The following is a 14,823-nucleotide window of genomic DNA, read 5'->3' on the forward strand; positions in this document are numbered from 1 at the left end:
CAGATGATATCCAACCGCTAATATTTGTGGGTAACAACCAAGAAGAAACTCTGACCTTAATAACAAACTGATAGATCTTAACATTCTGGCTAGCTGACAACAGTCTAATTATTAATGCAGACAAATCATCCACCATGTGGTTATTGCACAGTCAATCTGTACTACATAAACTTCCTGAACTAGCCAGCAAGCCATCCAATTCAAGCTCTTGATATGCGCTATAACTCTAAATTAAGCTACAAACCGCAAATAAGCCACGTAGTAAAAATGTGTTTCTATCACCTAAGACTATTGCGGCAACTAAAACCTGTACTGCCTGCCAATAATTTAGCAAAACTAACTTATGTTTTTATTACTAGTCATCTAGACTACTGTAAAACATTATTTCTAGGGTCAAGCTTAACCAACCTATCCTGCCTGCAGCTAATCCAAAACAGTGTGGCTAGACTCTTAACAGGTGCACTCAGTAATGACCACATTACGCCGATTCTGTTCGATCTTAACTAGCTGCCAATAACTAAGCGGATTGAATTCAAGCTACTTTGTCTAGTCTTCAAAGCCTGGCATCTTCAGCTTCCTGACTATGCAAGAAACTGGCTAGATATCTACCCAATAGAACTCTTAAGATCATCACATCACGACCAATTTGAAGTCCCTGGACCAAGAGAAATAAAACTACAAACAACTAGGAAAAGAGCCTTCTCTTATATGGGTCCTAACCTTTGGAACTTCATATTTAATAATTTCCTCAAGGAAACATCCTACTTTTCCTTCCGGAAACTATTGAAATCTATTCTATTTCATCAACATTATAGATCCCTATGAGATTACTCTCCATAGTCCTCAAGCAAGTGTTCCACACTATATGCAATTTCTTCCTCCGTCTGTAACCATAAAGACCTTAATATCTCTATCCGCATGTGCTTATTCCCTAACAATCTTTCTCATTTCCTGCATTGTCACACTTTCCCTAAACCCCTGTCTCTCTTCTCCCTCTCATGGACTGAAAAAAATATAACTCTTTTTTCCAAAGTAACAGTTGTAACCCTTTCTTTAAAAAAAAAAAAATATTTATGCATTTTTCACAAATTACAAACATATCGCTTGTTCAAGAAAATAGATTCTTACATTTGAAACCCCCCCCCCAAAAAAAAATCAATTGAACAATCAGTAAGCTTCTATTTCAACCCCAAGGTTCCTAGGCCTTAGGTCTGCCACTTGCCTTTATATAGTCAGTATTGCAAAAGTACCCTTTTGGGCCCTCTATTCTGGATTCAGTTTTGTCCTCTTGTTTTGATCTCAGAGTGGCTTTGATATTATACTAGAATGTTCTTGACTGTACCACCTGTTATATTGATAATGTCATTGGAATCCAAGCCTCCATCTACTAATAAGGGGCCATAACCCTTAGGTTTGGAGTGATCTTGCAGGACTCAAGGATAAGAACAAGTAACAATAAATTTTATCATTTATGGAATATACTATTGGTCCCCAAAATTTGACCTGGATCCTCAGTCACATCAAACTCCCCAGCCCTTTCAGTAATCTGAAATGTCTTATGTGGCCCTCAGTCCAAAACGTTTAGGGACCCCTGCTATACAATTCTGGAATCTCATGGTTACAACCCCTGAAACATTGAGAGAGGTTCAGGCCAAAGGTTGCGGTGGTAACAGAATAATACTTAAGGGGATTGATTGTGTTGAGATCCTTTAAAGTTAAACATAAAGGCTTCAAATAGAATCTACTATTTTATACTATCAAAAATAGGGATTACATTGCTACTTTTTTTTTTTTAGCAGACCTGGCCTACTGATAAATTGCATATTAATGTCTTCCTTTACATTTTGACAAGGTTTCCACTCCATGATATGGAAAGACTTGAGAGATGGCTACAGAACATGAAGCGTGGTTCTTGGGTTCCTACTAAGCACCATTACTTATGCAGTGACCATTTTACTCCTGACTCATTTGATATACGATGGGGTATTCGATATTTGAAACCAAATGCAGTACCAACTGTTTTCTGTGCAACACAAAATATTCAGGTAATGTATGTCAAAACAGTAAACTTGAGCAAATTAAAAAAAATATTGTACATATTTACATATTTAAATATGCAAATTATGATAAACATCATTATTTACAATACAACACTTTTTTAAATTAAGGCTTGTACTTTAAATTTGTGTTTGGATAATACTTATTAACAATTATTACAGTCATAGCTACTATCACAGGAGTTAGTTTATGCAGTAATATGGGTACAAGATTGTTAGCATAAGACACAGCTTAATGTCCTATCTCAAAATATGTTTGTTTTTTGTCATTGTTTAATTTAGGATATAAGTTTTGTACATAACATATTTAAATGCTGCGAGGAAAAAAACAGAGAAGATAAGGTTTTAAATACTGATTTCAAAACCACACAGAATTTTTAATTTTGACACTAAATTCCTTCCTTATCCTCAGGAAAAAAGCAATTACACATTTATGCAGTTTTTCTTTCTTATTTCAGCTAAAAGGAAAAGCACCTTCTGATTATTTAATTATCTTAGGGGAATATTCTATAGATGGTGCCTAAAGTTAGGCACTGAGAAGATCCATGTTAAACTAGAATTCTGTTGCAAAGACAGGATTCTGTACTGAAGCTGTTGTCCTCCTATAGTTTTGAACTTTGCAGAAGGGCGTTGCTCAAATCTTTCAACTCCTCCCCTTCACCAGTGGAGAATAGCTTCTTCAATTTTCCTTTTGCTAGCGAACTGAGAAGGTGTGTTCTGCTCTGCTTTCTTTTTATTATTTTCTGGTATTTTTGGCCATCAGTTTTTGTTCCTGCATGGCTTCAGTGCTCAGAGGTTTCCTTCTTGGGCTTAATCGGTCGGGGAAAGAATGCAGTCCCATGAGGGCAGGCTACTGCTTGTAGACCAATCTCTTTGAGTACCTGTGGAGCCAGCCTGCTTTGTGGTCCATTGAGAGCTCAGGGTTTGTTCCCCTGGGAGCGAGCTTGCCTGTTGATTTTCAGAGGCTTGAGCGCAGGCTGTGGGACCCCTGTGTAATAACCTCTGGGTATCAGGAAGCGGGCTTCATATAATCTCCCCCCGCCCATGCACCATATGGATTTAGGGGGTTGGAGTCTTCTATCAGGGTCCCTTTCACTGGCAGCCATAAGATTTCTGGTGGCAGAGATGAAGCAAACCAGCCTCTAAGGCTTCAATTTCCAGGTGGATTCACTTGGCAATTTCTTCTTCATATATTGCCTGCGGAAATCTGCCACCTATCTCTATTACAGCACATTCGACTAGAAGTGTTTCTGCTTCTTGGGGGGAGTCCCAGGCTGTTCCACCTGATGAAATCTGTAGAGCAGCTACTTGGTCTATTCTCCATACCTTTACAAGGTTCTACAGAGTGGATGTGGCGGTTAGAGAGGATGCTGATTTTGAGTCCTCGGTGCTAAAGGCAGGCTCATCTGTCCCTCCTAGACCTCTGGCATTGCTTTGGTACATCAGCTTTGGTACAGAATCCTATCTCATTGCAACAGGATGGAAGATTAGGTTCTTACCTCTGTAATCTTCTTTCTGTTAGAAGACATAGGATTCTATACTGCTCACCCTATGCAGACATCTGATTCACTTGTTACTGCCTCGGACATTGCTGGTGTCTACCACAGGTCCTCTTTTTCTATCAAATGGATGAGTTTTAAAAAAAGATATTTATTTATTTATTTATTTAATTCGCTTTCTATCCCGTTGTCCTCAAAGAGCTCAGAACTACAGCAATCCTTTTTTTCTTTGGGGTCTTATAGGATAGTACTTGTAGCACATAGCAGGTTGGTTCCTGGGTACCCTTACATTCGAGTCCCTGTAAATTATTGTTAATCATTGTTTTTTGTCATGATTTACAGAGCAGAACAGAAATGTATGTTGTTTCAGGGAAGTTCCCCATGCCCTTCCTTCTCTTTTCTTCTGTTTCATTGGAATTCAATTGCATTGGTCTCTACTGGTGAAGGGGAGGAGTTGAGAGATTTAAGTGGCACCCTTCTGCAAAGTTTGTGACTATAGGAGAACAACAGCTTCAGTACAGAATCCTATGTCTTCTAACAGAAAGAAGATTACCGAGGTAAGAGCCTAATCTTCCATTCTGCAAAGGGCATTCTGCGCGGCATTCCCTTTACAGAATACTAGTTTGATACAGATCTCATGCCTAACTTTGGGTATGGCACTTAACACCTGCTGAAACCTGGTATAAACTGGCACACAAAGGCAGTTAGGCGCATAAATGACCCTATTCTATAACATTATCCTTAATTTTGGAAATTCCTCTTACCTGCCCATACCCCTTTTTGAGTTGTGAGCTATAAAATTTAGAAGTGCATTTTATAAAATTAGGGTTCACAGCAGATCCATGCATAAACCCAAATAAGTGCCATTAACACCAATTGATTGTTTATGGCTCATGAGCTTAGGACAGACTTACCCAGTCAGATTTTCAGGATACCCACTGCTTATGCATGAGATTTGCATATAATGGGGAGCAGTATATACAGATTGTGTATGATTCATTGTGGGTATCCTGGCAGAATGTATCCTGAGGACTGGATTGAGAACACCTGGTGTAGTGGAAGCATTTTGAGAAAACTTGATCACGGTTCTGAACCCTTGAGAAAAGTCTGCAAATCAGAAAGCACTAATATAGAAATTTAATATGAAAAAGGAGGGCAGAAAAGTTTCTATCAGGGATATTTTAATTTAACAAGAATAAAAATCAGAACAAAATAGTTGACCATTAGTTTACGAAAACTAAAATAAAAATTATGGTTTTTTTTCCAAAACAAAAACTGAATAGGAATAGAAAATGTACTGGCCTGAATAGAATAAGAACTGTAAATAATTTTTCTCATCAAAAATGGCTTAAAAGGAATGAAAACTTTACACATATTTACATGAGTTTAAGAACTGAATGAGAACTATAACATTTTTGGGGCGTGGCTTAGCGCGAGGCACGAATGGAAGTGTAGTCGCAAAGCTCCTCACCATCTAGGCATAAAATAAAAAATAATATTTTTCCTTCTGGATATTTTCATCAAAGAAATAATCGACAAAGAAGAAGAACATAATATAAATCAGATGACCTCTTTAACTGAAATTAAAACGAAGCCTGAGGTAACTGGGAGCTGAGAAAACAAAGTACCGTTTTTTTTTATAACGATACTGTGAGATTTGAAACGCAGCGCTGAAGCAGCCTGTGAATGAAAAGCCGAAAGAGAGAAACACCGGCTTCAGAAAAGTGAGTCTTTTATAAAAAAAGATAAAACAACTCAAAGTTAATTGAAATAACAGAATACTTGAATAAATTTCGCTCTCCTCTATCACAGCTGCGATTGGGCTTGTGAGAGGAGCTGCAGGAGGATTGCCGATTTTTTTTTTAGCATTGAAACGGTGCGATATTGAAGATAAGTGACAGATCGGTGCACCATCGGAGACAAATAAATGACAGAGGGGAAAAAAAAGTTTAAATAATATGGTGAGTGACTGACAGCGAAAGGATTTGGAGAGAGAAAGAGAGAGCTGACAGTTTGAATCTACCCCCTTTAAAAACTGTGAAAAGACTCAAAACTGCAGATTTTATTTCACTGCTGAAATGGCAAGACATCGAAGAGCTGGAATGGTGAGGCAATAAAAAAGATATGCTGATATTGAAAAGAATAGTAGCTAACTAAATAAAATTTGCTGATTCTACCAAAATGTCTTTAAGCTAATGTGAAATGACTGTGAGGAAAGGCTGATATATTGAATTGGCAAACGGAAGGAAAATATTTCAATACAGTTTTAAATTAATACTGCTAAAGCTATAATTATTAGAAGATTTATGTAAAAGTAAAAATACTAACTAAAAAAGGTATAAAAAAGATTATACTCTTAATGTGAATGTTGTCATTAGAATTCTTAAGTGTGGCAGTTTAAAGCGGCCATTTTCAGCTTAATGAAGAAATGGAACACAGAATAACTAACTGAACTTCTGTCTGAAACCTATCTATTTGTTCATTTTTCTTCAATAATAGATAGATATTGAGATATATTACAAACAAGAAACTGCTGACAATGAAAAAGACTAATTTTTAACAGCTTTTCTCTGACTGATACAAAGAGATAGTGAAGCCAAGCTGGGGAAAAACTGACCAAAAAGAGGAAAGTTTCAAAGCGGTACTAAAATTAGTACTTTAAAAAACTAAAGAAGCAAGACATCGTGGCAATTAAGAGAAGCTGAAAAAAAAAAAAAACAAAAAAAAAACAGAAGACAATTGCTTCAAATTGCTCAAAATAAAGGAAAATAATTCTATAAAGTGTTGCTCTCCTTAATCGGGGCTGCGATTGGGCTTGTGAGAGGAGAAAAAAAATAAATAAATAAATAAATAAATACCAAGAATTTTTTTTGTCAACGCTGAAACGGTGTCTCATTGAGAGAGAGAGTGAAAGTCAAGAGAGATTTAAGAGAAGGAAAGGTTGTTGGACTGAATGTTCCCTCCTTCATTGAAACAGTAAAGCGAGAAAAATAAAAGAAAAAAGGAAAGATTTTTTAAACTGACATAAGTAAAGGAAAAAAAGAAAAAGAAGGAAAAAGGAAAAAAAAAAAAAAAAAAAATCAAAAATAACCATCTAGCTAATATTAAAGAGATAAATAAACTAAAAAAGGAATACTCAAGATTGTGACAGATAACTGAAAAAAGAAAAGGGCTTAAAAAGAAAATTTCTACTTCAAAAGACAAAACTAAATCTTGGAAGAAAAGAGATTAAAAACCTAAGAATATCAAATCTAAACCTAAGAGACTAAATATAAGAAATAAGAATAACCAAGAAAAAGAAAACAACAACATGACAAGTACCAGACAAAACAAAAATGAGGCTGGTACATCTGCAAAAAGACAGAAACAAGACCAAATAACACCAAGCAAAATACCACTTCCTATCGAAGAATCAGACACATTAAGCAAAGCTGAAGTCATGGAAGAATTAAAACAAATCAAACAAATGCTTAAAGAAACAATAACTAATATGTCTGAAATGAAAGAAGAAATTTTAAATATACATAGACAAATGGAAGTTAACAACAAAAGAACAACTGAACTAGAATCAAAAATGGAAACTATAGAATGTGAATCAAAAAGATGTAAAAACGACAACCTGGAATTAAATAAATTAAAAGATCAACTGGAGGATTACGAGAATAGAGGAAGAAGAAAGAACATCAAACTCTTTGGAATACAAGAAAATTTAGAGGGAAAAAATACTATCCTTTTCCTTGAAAATTTAATTCCAAAAATTCTACAATTAGACTTGAAACAACCAATTGAAATTGAAAGGGCGCATAGAATCCCAATAAAAAATCTAGAAAATAAAAACAGACCAAGACCAATCATTTTCAAAATGTTGAGATACCAACAAGCACTAGAGATACTAAATGCTGCAAAAAAAGATAAAAACTTAAATTATAAAGGATCAAGATTATGGTTTTTACCAGACTTCGCCAAAAACACAGCAACTAAAAGGAAAAGACTACTAGACATGAGACCTCTACTCAAAGAAAAAGGATTTAAATATGGTCTATACTACCCGGCGAAAATGAGAGTGTCATCTGGAGACAAGTCCTTATATTTTGAGGATCCCGAAAAACTAAAAGAGTTTCTCTCTAAACCAGAACCTATGATATATTAACATAATATATTAAGATGGTTTTGAAGACTCTATGAAAAATTAGAAAATATAACATATCGAAATATTTGAAGAAATGGAGGAAAACAATACAAAGAAAAGACAATAATAATTATATGAAAGAAAGAACAGAATATAGGAAAATTATTAAATAATACACTGCATATATGTTTAAAATAATTATATGTTGAAATCATAATACTAAGGAAATACAAATTAACATATTGTTAAATGGAAAATGATACATTAATAAAATGTTATGGAAAATGATTAAATAAACATAAAAGATCAATATAGATAGTTAGAAGGGAAATTTGTTTAAACAATTGAATATTGATTGCCTGGAATGGGGAGAATGTTAGGATTACAATTCCAATGTGTATCCTTAAGCAGCCAATATATTGGGTGGGAAAGGGAGGGATAAGGAGAATATTTATTAGAATTATTAAGGGAGATACATTGGGGTTAAATATGTGTGTCATGAAGAAAATTTTTTGGATATTAAATATGAAAGAGGAGAGGAAGAATAAGATAATGAAAAGTATTAAAATATATAATGTCTTTTAAAATATATTCTATTAATGTCAATGGCCTGAATCACGTAATTAAAAGGAAAAAAATATTAACATTTTTAAAAAAACAAAATGCAGATATTTACTGTCTGCAAGAGACCCATCTTAATATGAAGGAATCACAGAAATTATCAGGTGGATGGATAAAAGAATGTTTTTTTGCTCCAGCAGTGGGTAAAAAAGCAGGGGTTGCAATCCTTATAAATAAAAAATGTATGGCCAATATAAAAGTAAAAAATTCAGATCCACATGGAAGATGGATACATATCGATATAGGTATGGGAAATGATACCCTGACGTTATTTAATATATATGCCCCTAATTCGAATCAATCAGAATTTTTCAAAAAGCTACAAAATATGTTATTACCACTGGCTGCCTCTAATTTAGTGGTGGCTGGAGATTTTAATGCTGTAATGGATCCATTATTGGATAAAAAACCAGGTAAAAATATTAAATCTTTAGGTCTAGATAATTTAGTTCAATCATGTGATTTGAAAGATATATGGCGTATTCTTCATTTTAATGATCAGGAGTATTCATTTTGTTCACAGGTTCATAAATCATTTTCAAGAATAGATTATATTTTTGTTTCAACAAATAAAGTGCAACAAGTGATTAAAGCCTCCATTGATCCTATTATCATTTCGGATCATGCGGGAATATGGATAGAATTACAATTAGATCAATTAGAAAATAATAGACCTCTTTGGAGATTTGATAATGCATTGCTTGTGGATGACAAATTTTTGGAAAATTTTAAAACACAAATTAATGAATTTTTTCAAATAAATTTAATGGAAGATACATCTATAGAGAATGTATGGGATGCATTTAAAGCAACTATGAGGGGTAATATCATATCATATTCAGCTTTTATTAGGAAACAAATTAAAAAACAATATATAGAATTAGAAAAAGAAATAAAAATATTAGAAGCTAAATTGATAAGTAAATGGGAATATGAAGTTTTGCAAGCTCTTTTGAAAGTAAAAGGTAAATATAATGAATTAACTTCAAAAATGATAAGAAAAGATTTGTTTTCCAAACAAACGGTGTATTATGGAAATTCTAATAAGGCGGGAAAATTATTAGCAAATTATCTTAAGGCAAAAAAAAGGAGAACTAATATTAATGGAATAAAAGATGATAATGGTATAATAACAAATCAAACAAATATAATATTAAAACAATTTTTAAATTTTTATAAGGATCTATATTCTTCCGAACCTTATTTGGAGAAACAAAAAGATGGAAAAAAATTTTTAGACATAATAAATGGACCTAAGATTCCTGATCATATAAAACGAAGTTTAGAAGAACCTATATCATTAAAAGAATTAGAAACAGCATTGAGATCTCTTAGAGTTGGATCCGCTCCAGGTGGTGATGGTTACACAGTAGAATTTTATAAAATATTTCAAAATATCCTCTCCCCACATTTATTAAAATTATATCAGACACAACTTATAAAAGGTAATATAAAAGGTACTATGGCTGAATCAATAATAATTGTTTTGCCTAAGCCAAATAAAGATCCTACTTTGGTTTCAAACTACAGGCCTATATCTTTGATAAACGTTGATAATAAACTTTTGGCGAAAATTTTGGCTTTGAGATTAGCCAAAGCTCTCCCACATATTATAGATATGCATCAAACGGGTTTCGTTGCTAAAAGACATTCCTCCAATAACTCTAGACTATTATTTCACATGCTAAACTTATCAAAAAAAATGGATGAACCGGCATTTACAGTTTCATTAGATGCTGAGAAAGCATTTGATAGGGTAGAATGGAATTTTATGTATCAGGCTTTAGAATGGTTTGGTATAGGTTCTGGATTTATACAAATGGTAAAAACATTGTATAGCTTCCCGATTGCAAGATTAAATATTAATAATAAGATATCTGATGGTTTTCAATTGCAGAGGGGAGTTAGACAAGGTTGTCCTTTATCTCCTTTGTTATTTGATGTTGTATTAGAACCCTTATTGTTAGCAATACAGCAAACGAGGGAGATACAAGGAATTCCATATTCAGATATGGAATATAAAATTTCGGCTTATGCTGATGATATTTTGCTTTATTTGAGAAATCCAGAGTCTACCTTATCTTCTTTATTGGAATTAATTGATAAGTTTGGCAAATTTTCAGGTTATAAAATTAATTGGAATAAATCTGAAATTATACCCTTGAATGTTTATTGTGTAAAAGGATTATTTGATATTTTTCCATTCATATGGAAAGAAGAAGGATTTAAATATCTAGGCATTCAAGTTAAAAAAACAATTGAAGATACTGTAAAAGAAAATGAAAAATATGTATTAAAAAAAGTAACGGAGTTATGTGAACAATGGAACCCATTACATATATCTTGGTGGGGCAGAGTTCAAACTATTAAAATGATGATGTTGCCTGTGGTTTGCTACCAAATGAGTATGATACCTATTTATTTTCAGGGGTCCTTTTATAAGAAGCTTAATAGAATTTTAACAAAATTTCTTTGGCTTGGTAAAACACCTAGAATAGCTTTAGTAACCTTACAAAAATCAATTAAGGAGGGAGGGGTAAATTTTCCAAATTTCTATAGGTACCATCAAGCCTATATTCTACGTCAGGGTATGTATTGGATCCTCCCAGAACTTATAGATAATGCACCAGATTGGTTATATTTGGAATGGCGCCTTATGTTTCCCCTAAATTTAGTTCATTTACCAAGTATTAATATACCTAAAAGATACAGAGAAAATAAAATAATAATGGATACTTGGAAAACATTGAGATTTATTGATAAATTAACACCCATCCCAATATATAAATCAACTAATCAATCCATATGGATAAACTCCAAGATCAAAGTAGGCGGAGCTCAAATCCTTTGGAAGAACTGGATTATTGCAGGAATTAGATCTCTAGATGATATTATTTCAGAAGGTAAACTGCTGGATTTTTCACAATTGCAACATAGATTTGGTCTTAATAAAACACAAAGTTTTAAATGGTTGCAATTGAAGCAGGCCATTCAGGTTGGGTTCCCTGAATGGAAATCATTAAACAATCAATATAGTTTAAAGTTCTTATGCTTTAAAGCAGACTTCCTAGGACATCAAGCCGCATTGTGGTATAAATTAATATCTGGATATTTGAATAAAAAACCAAAAAATGGTCTAAGAGACATTTGGAGCATTGAGATTGGACATCAAATTAATGCATCTCAATGGCCACTAATTTGGTCTTGGAGAATGGGATGTACAGTGTCAGCGTCTATGAGACAAACATGGTTCTTTTTATTACATAGAGCTTTTTGGACCCCTACTCGTTTACAAAAACTAGACAATTCTAAGTCTAATAGATGCTGGCACTGTAATCTAGAACCAGGGACATTAGATCATTTATTATATCATTGTCCTTATATTAAAATATTTTGGAATTCAATTTGGCCACAAATTAATAAATTAATGGAAAATCATATTGCAATATCATATGATACAATTTTATTTGGAACAATGATGAGAAAAAAAAGTCAAATTTCACCAGAAAACAATAAACTTTTATTAATTATGACAGGGGTTGCCATTCAACATATAACTAACAATTGGAAAAATTACAACAACCTAAACTACACATTTTGGTGGAATACAATATGCCATGTTTTCAAAATGGAAAGAACAATAGCAGTACAAAAGGGGACATATAATAAATTTATAAAAATATGGGGGCCATTGACAAAATACTGCAATAATTAAATAATAGAATACTTTTTCTTCTTTTCTTCTTTTAGAGATTTTTTTTTTTATGACACACATATAGGGGGGATAAGGAAAACAATTTATATATAATATATTATAATATATGATACAAAATGTAACAAATGATTAAAAAATAATAGAAGGGTGGGGGGAGGGAAAATGAATAAAATTTATCCAGAATATATTGTATTAGATATAAATATGTTATTGAATAATAATCAATTGTATTCCAATATGTTGTATACTTTTATAAAATTTGAAAATATTATATTAAAGCAATAAAAGGGTGGGGGGAGGGTGAAGGGGAAAATCAAATTCAGACATACATTGTATTAGATATAAAAGTGATACCATGCATTTATCAAATGTATTTTATTATTATGTACACTTTTTGTAAAATTTGAAAATAAAAATATAATGGGAAAAAAAAGAACTATAACATTTTTGGAAGAGGACTGAAGAGGACTGTTTTTGTGTTCACTAAAAAAAATAAATAAGCACAAACTAAAATTATTGATCAGAAGTTTATGTCTGGAATAAGAATGGAATTGGAGCTAAAATTTTCAGAAAAGGAATGAATAAAAACTAGAATTAAGGGCCTCCTTTACAAAGCCTTAAGCTAATGCATTTGCTGCAGGAGAATCGCTACTGCAGCTTTGCAAAAGGGGCCCTAAGATTGTTGTCAGAAATAGAATAAAAATAAAAATTATCTGGTAAATTCTATATAGTCCATTTAAAGATAGGTGCTTACATCAGTGCGCCCAGCTGATGTAGGCAACTAACTTGATTAATAGGTTTAATTGGCTCTTAACACCTCATAATTATCTTTAATTGGACTTAATTGAAAGTTAGGCACCTAACTTAAAAAAATATGATTCTATAAAAAGGCGCCTAGTCTAAAGTGCCTACTTAAAATTGGGTGTGGTTAAGGGCGGATTGTGAATGTGTTTTTGAATTAAGTGCCTCTTTGTGAGTTAGGCACCTAACTTAGGCACAGGTATTTAGGCAAAGAAAATCCTGGCATAAATTGTGTGCGGCTAAAGTTAGGATGCCTAGTGACGTCTAAGTCTGATTAGGTAGTGCTAAGCATGATTCTATATAGTGCGCCTAACTTATATAATCGCAGTCAGTGCCATACTGGCTAGTGCCAATGTTTTAGGTGGACTACATAGAATCATGCCCTAAATGTTTAACAAAATAAGAACGACCTAATTTTATGCTGAACTAAAATATCGCTGTTTTTAAGGGTTTGGCACCAATATATAACTGTAATCATCCAGGTATGCAAAATTAATGTAATTCTTTTTCTTTCAGGAAAGAGATCATTCCAAACAAGATCTGAAAATTAAAGAACGAAAGTCTGAAAAAATAAGTGAAATCATAGAACTAAACAGTGTATCTGGGCCTTCTGAATCTTATTCACCAATAAAAATCCCAACAACAATAGAAGCAACCCTAGAAAAGTCCATCAAGTTGCATCTTCAACCCAACAAACATACTCTAAAAATGGCACCTGTTGAGAATATAGAGTGTGGTACGTTCTCATCATTGGTGAATCTCTTAAATAGTTCAGCTCTACCTAGGCAACATACTAAACTTGATCAATCTTTGGAATCCAAAGATACAGGTAGTATAATAGAAGATTCGCCTGAAAATTCTGTTTCACTCATTGAAGTCAGTTCTGTAGATATACAACAGACCAATGAAAATTCACTTTTGTTCAGTGCAAGCACACAAACAATTGAGCAATTTAACACCACTGAAGACTCGATCATTACTATAATTTTGCCTGCCAAGTGTTTTGAAGATCCCTCGTCAGTAGCCAGTTCAATAGCATCTCCTCAACAACTGGTAAAACTAGAAAATTCTGAATTTGGAGAATCTTTCTGTAAAGACATGGACAGTGGATCTGAAGTATTACAAATTGAGCATTCATATTGCAGGCAAAATGTTGATAAGGACCGCCTCTGGCAAAAAATTGCTATTTTGCATTCTAAAATAACAGTCCTTGAAGTGCAAGAAAGAAAAACTTTATCTAGGCTCAGATCACTTGAAGCACTTATTGGACAACTAAAACAGGAAAATTTGCTGTCTGAGGAGAAACTTAGAATAGTAGAAAACTGTTTCACAACTTTTGAAGTGACTATGATATGAGACAGCTTTACAACTTTGATTCATTGTGGTATTGTTCTTATTAACATTTTTTAATACAAGTCAGTCATTTTTTTTAGTTTCTGAATCTATGTGCAAGTAACATTCTAAAATTAAACATTTATTTAATATTTTTTCCAAAGTTTAGTAAGGTATTGGTAGCAATAACTAACTGCCAATAGCCAGAACATCAAGCTCTAAATATCACTTACATGAGCAAGATACTCAGAAACCTTGAGTGATTAGTACAACAGTTGTTCTAGTGCAATAGGTGTGTCATTCTTCACAGAAGGGTATTCTCCCCATGCTCACAAGTCATGCAAGTTTTCAACTCTTCCTCCTCCAGAAGACTCTGCTGCCCCCTTCAGTTTTTCCTTCTGAACGTGAGCCAGAAGGTGTCTTTCTAATCTGCTCTGTTTATTTCTTTATTATTTTCAGTATTTATGGGGCTGTCAGTGCACTAGAGCTCTCCAGTGTGGGGGAAAGCTCTGCCTGCTTGGAGAAGCAGCAGACTTGGGTCTACAGCTGGCTGGTTAATCCCTTGGGGACCTGTTTGACCAGCCTGCAGAAAACTTTATGGAGCTCGGGGTCCATATCACTAGGTTGTTAGGCATCTGCAGGGGGCTCAGCAGGGCACTTCAGGGTGCC

General features: G+C 33.6%; 1 protein-coding gene across 4 annotated transcripts in view; it reads left to right on the forward strand.

The window, feature by feature from the left end:
* THAP5 (THAP domain containing 5) overlaps positions 1 to 14,306 on the forward strand; it is a 30,623-nt gene extending 16,317 nt beyond the window's left edge. For all 4 annotated transcript variants that reach the window (XM_033958575.1, XM_033958573.1, XM_033958572.1 and 1 more), the window contains exons 2-3: positions 1,853 to 2,045; positions 13,339 to 14,306. In XM_033958575.1, the coding sequence (XP_033814466.1) occupies positions 1,869 to 2,045; positions 13,339 to 14,178 (1,017 nt within the window). In that variant the 5' untranslated portion in view covers positions 1,853 to 1,868 and the 3' untranslated portion in view covers positions 14,179 to 14,306. The remainder of the gene's footprint in view (positions 1 to 1,852; positions 2,046 to 13,338) is intronic.
* The last annotated feature ends 517 nt before the right edge of the window (positions 14,307 to 14,823 follow it).

This window comes from Geotrypetes seraphini, chromosome 9 (genome assembly GCF_902459505.1).
Source record: "Geotrypetes seraphini chromosome 9, aGeoSer1.1, whole genome shotgun sequence".
Taxonomy (NCBI): domain Eukaryota; kingdom Metazoa; phylum Chordata; class Amphibia; order Gymnophiona; family Dermophiidae; genus Geotrypetes; species Geotrypetes seraphini.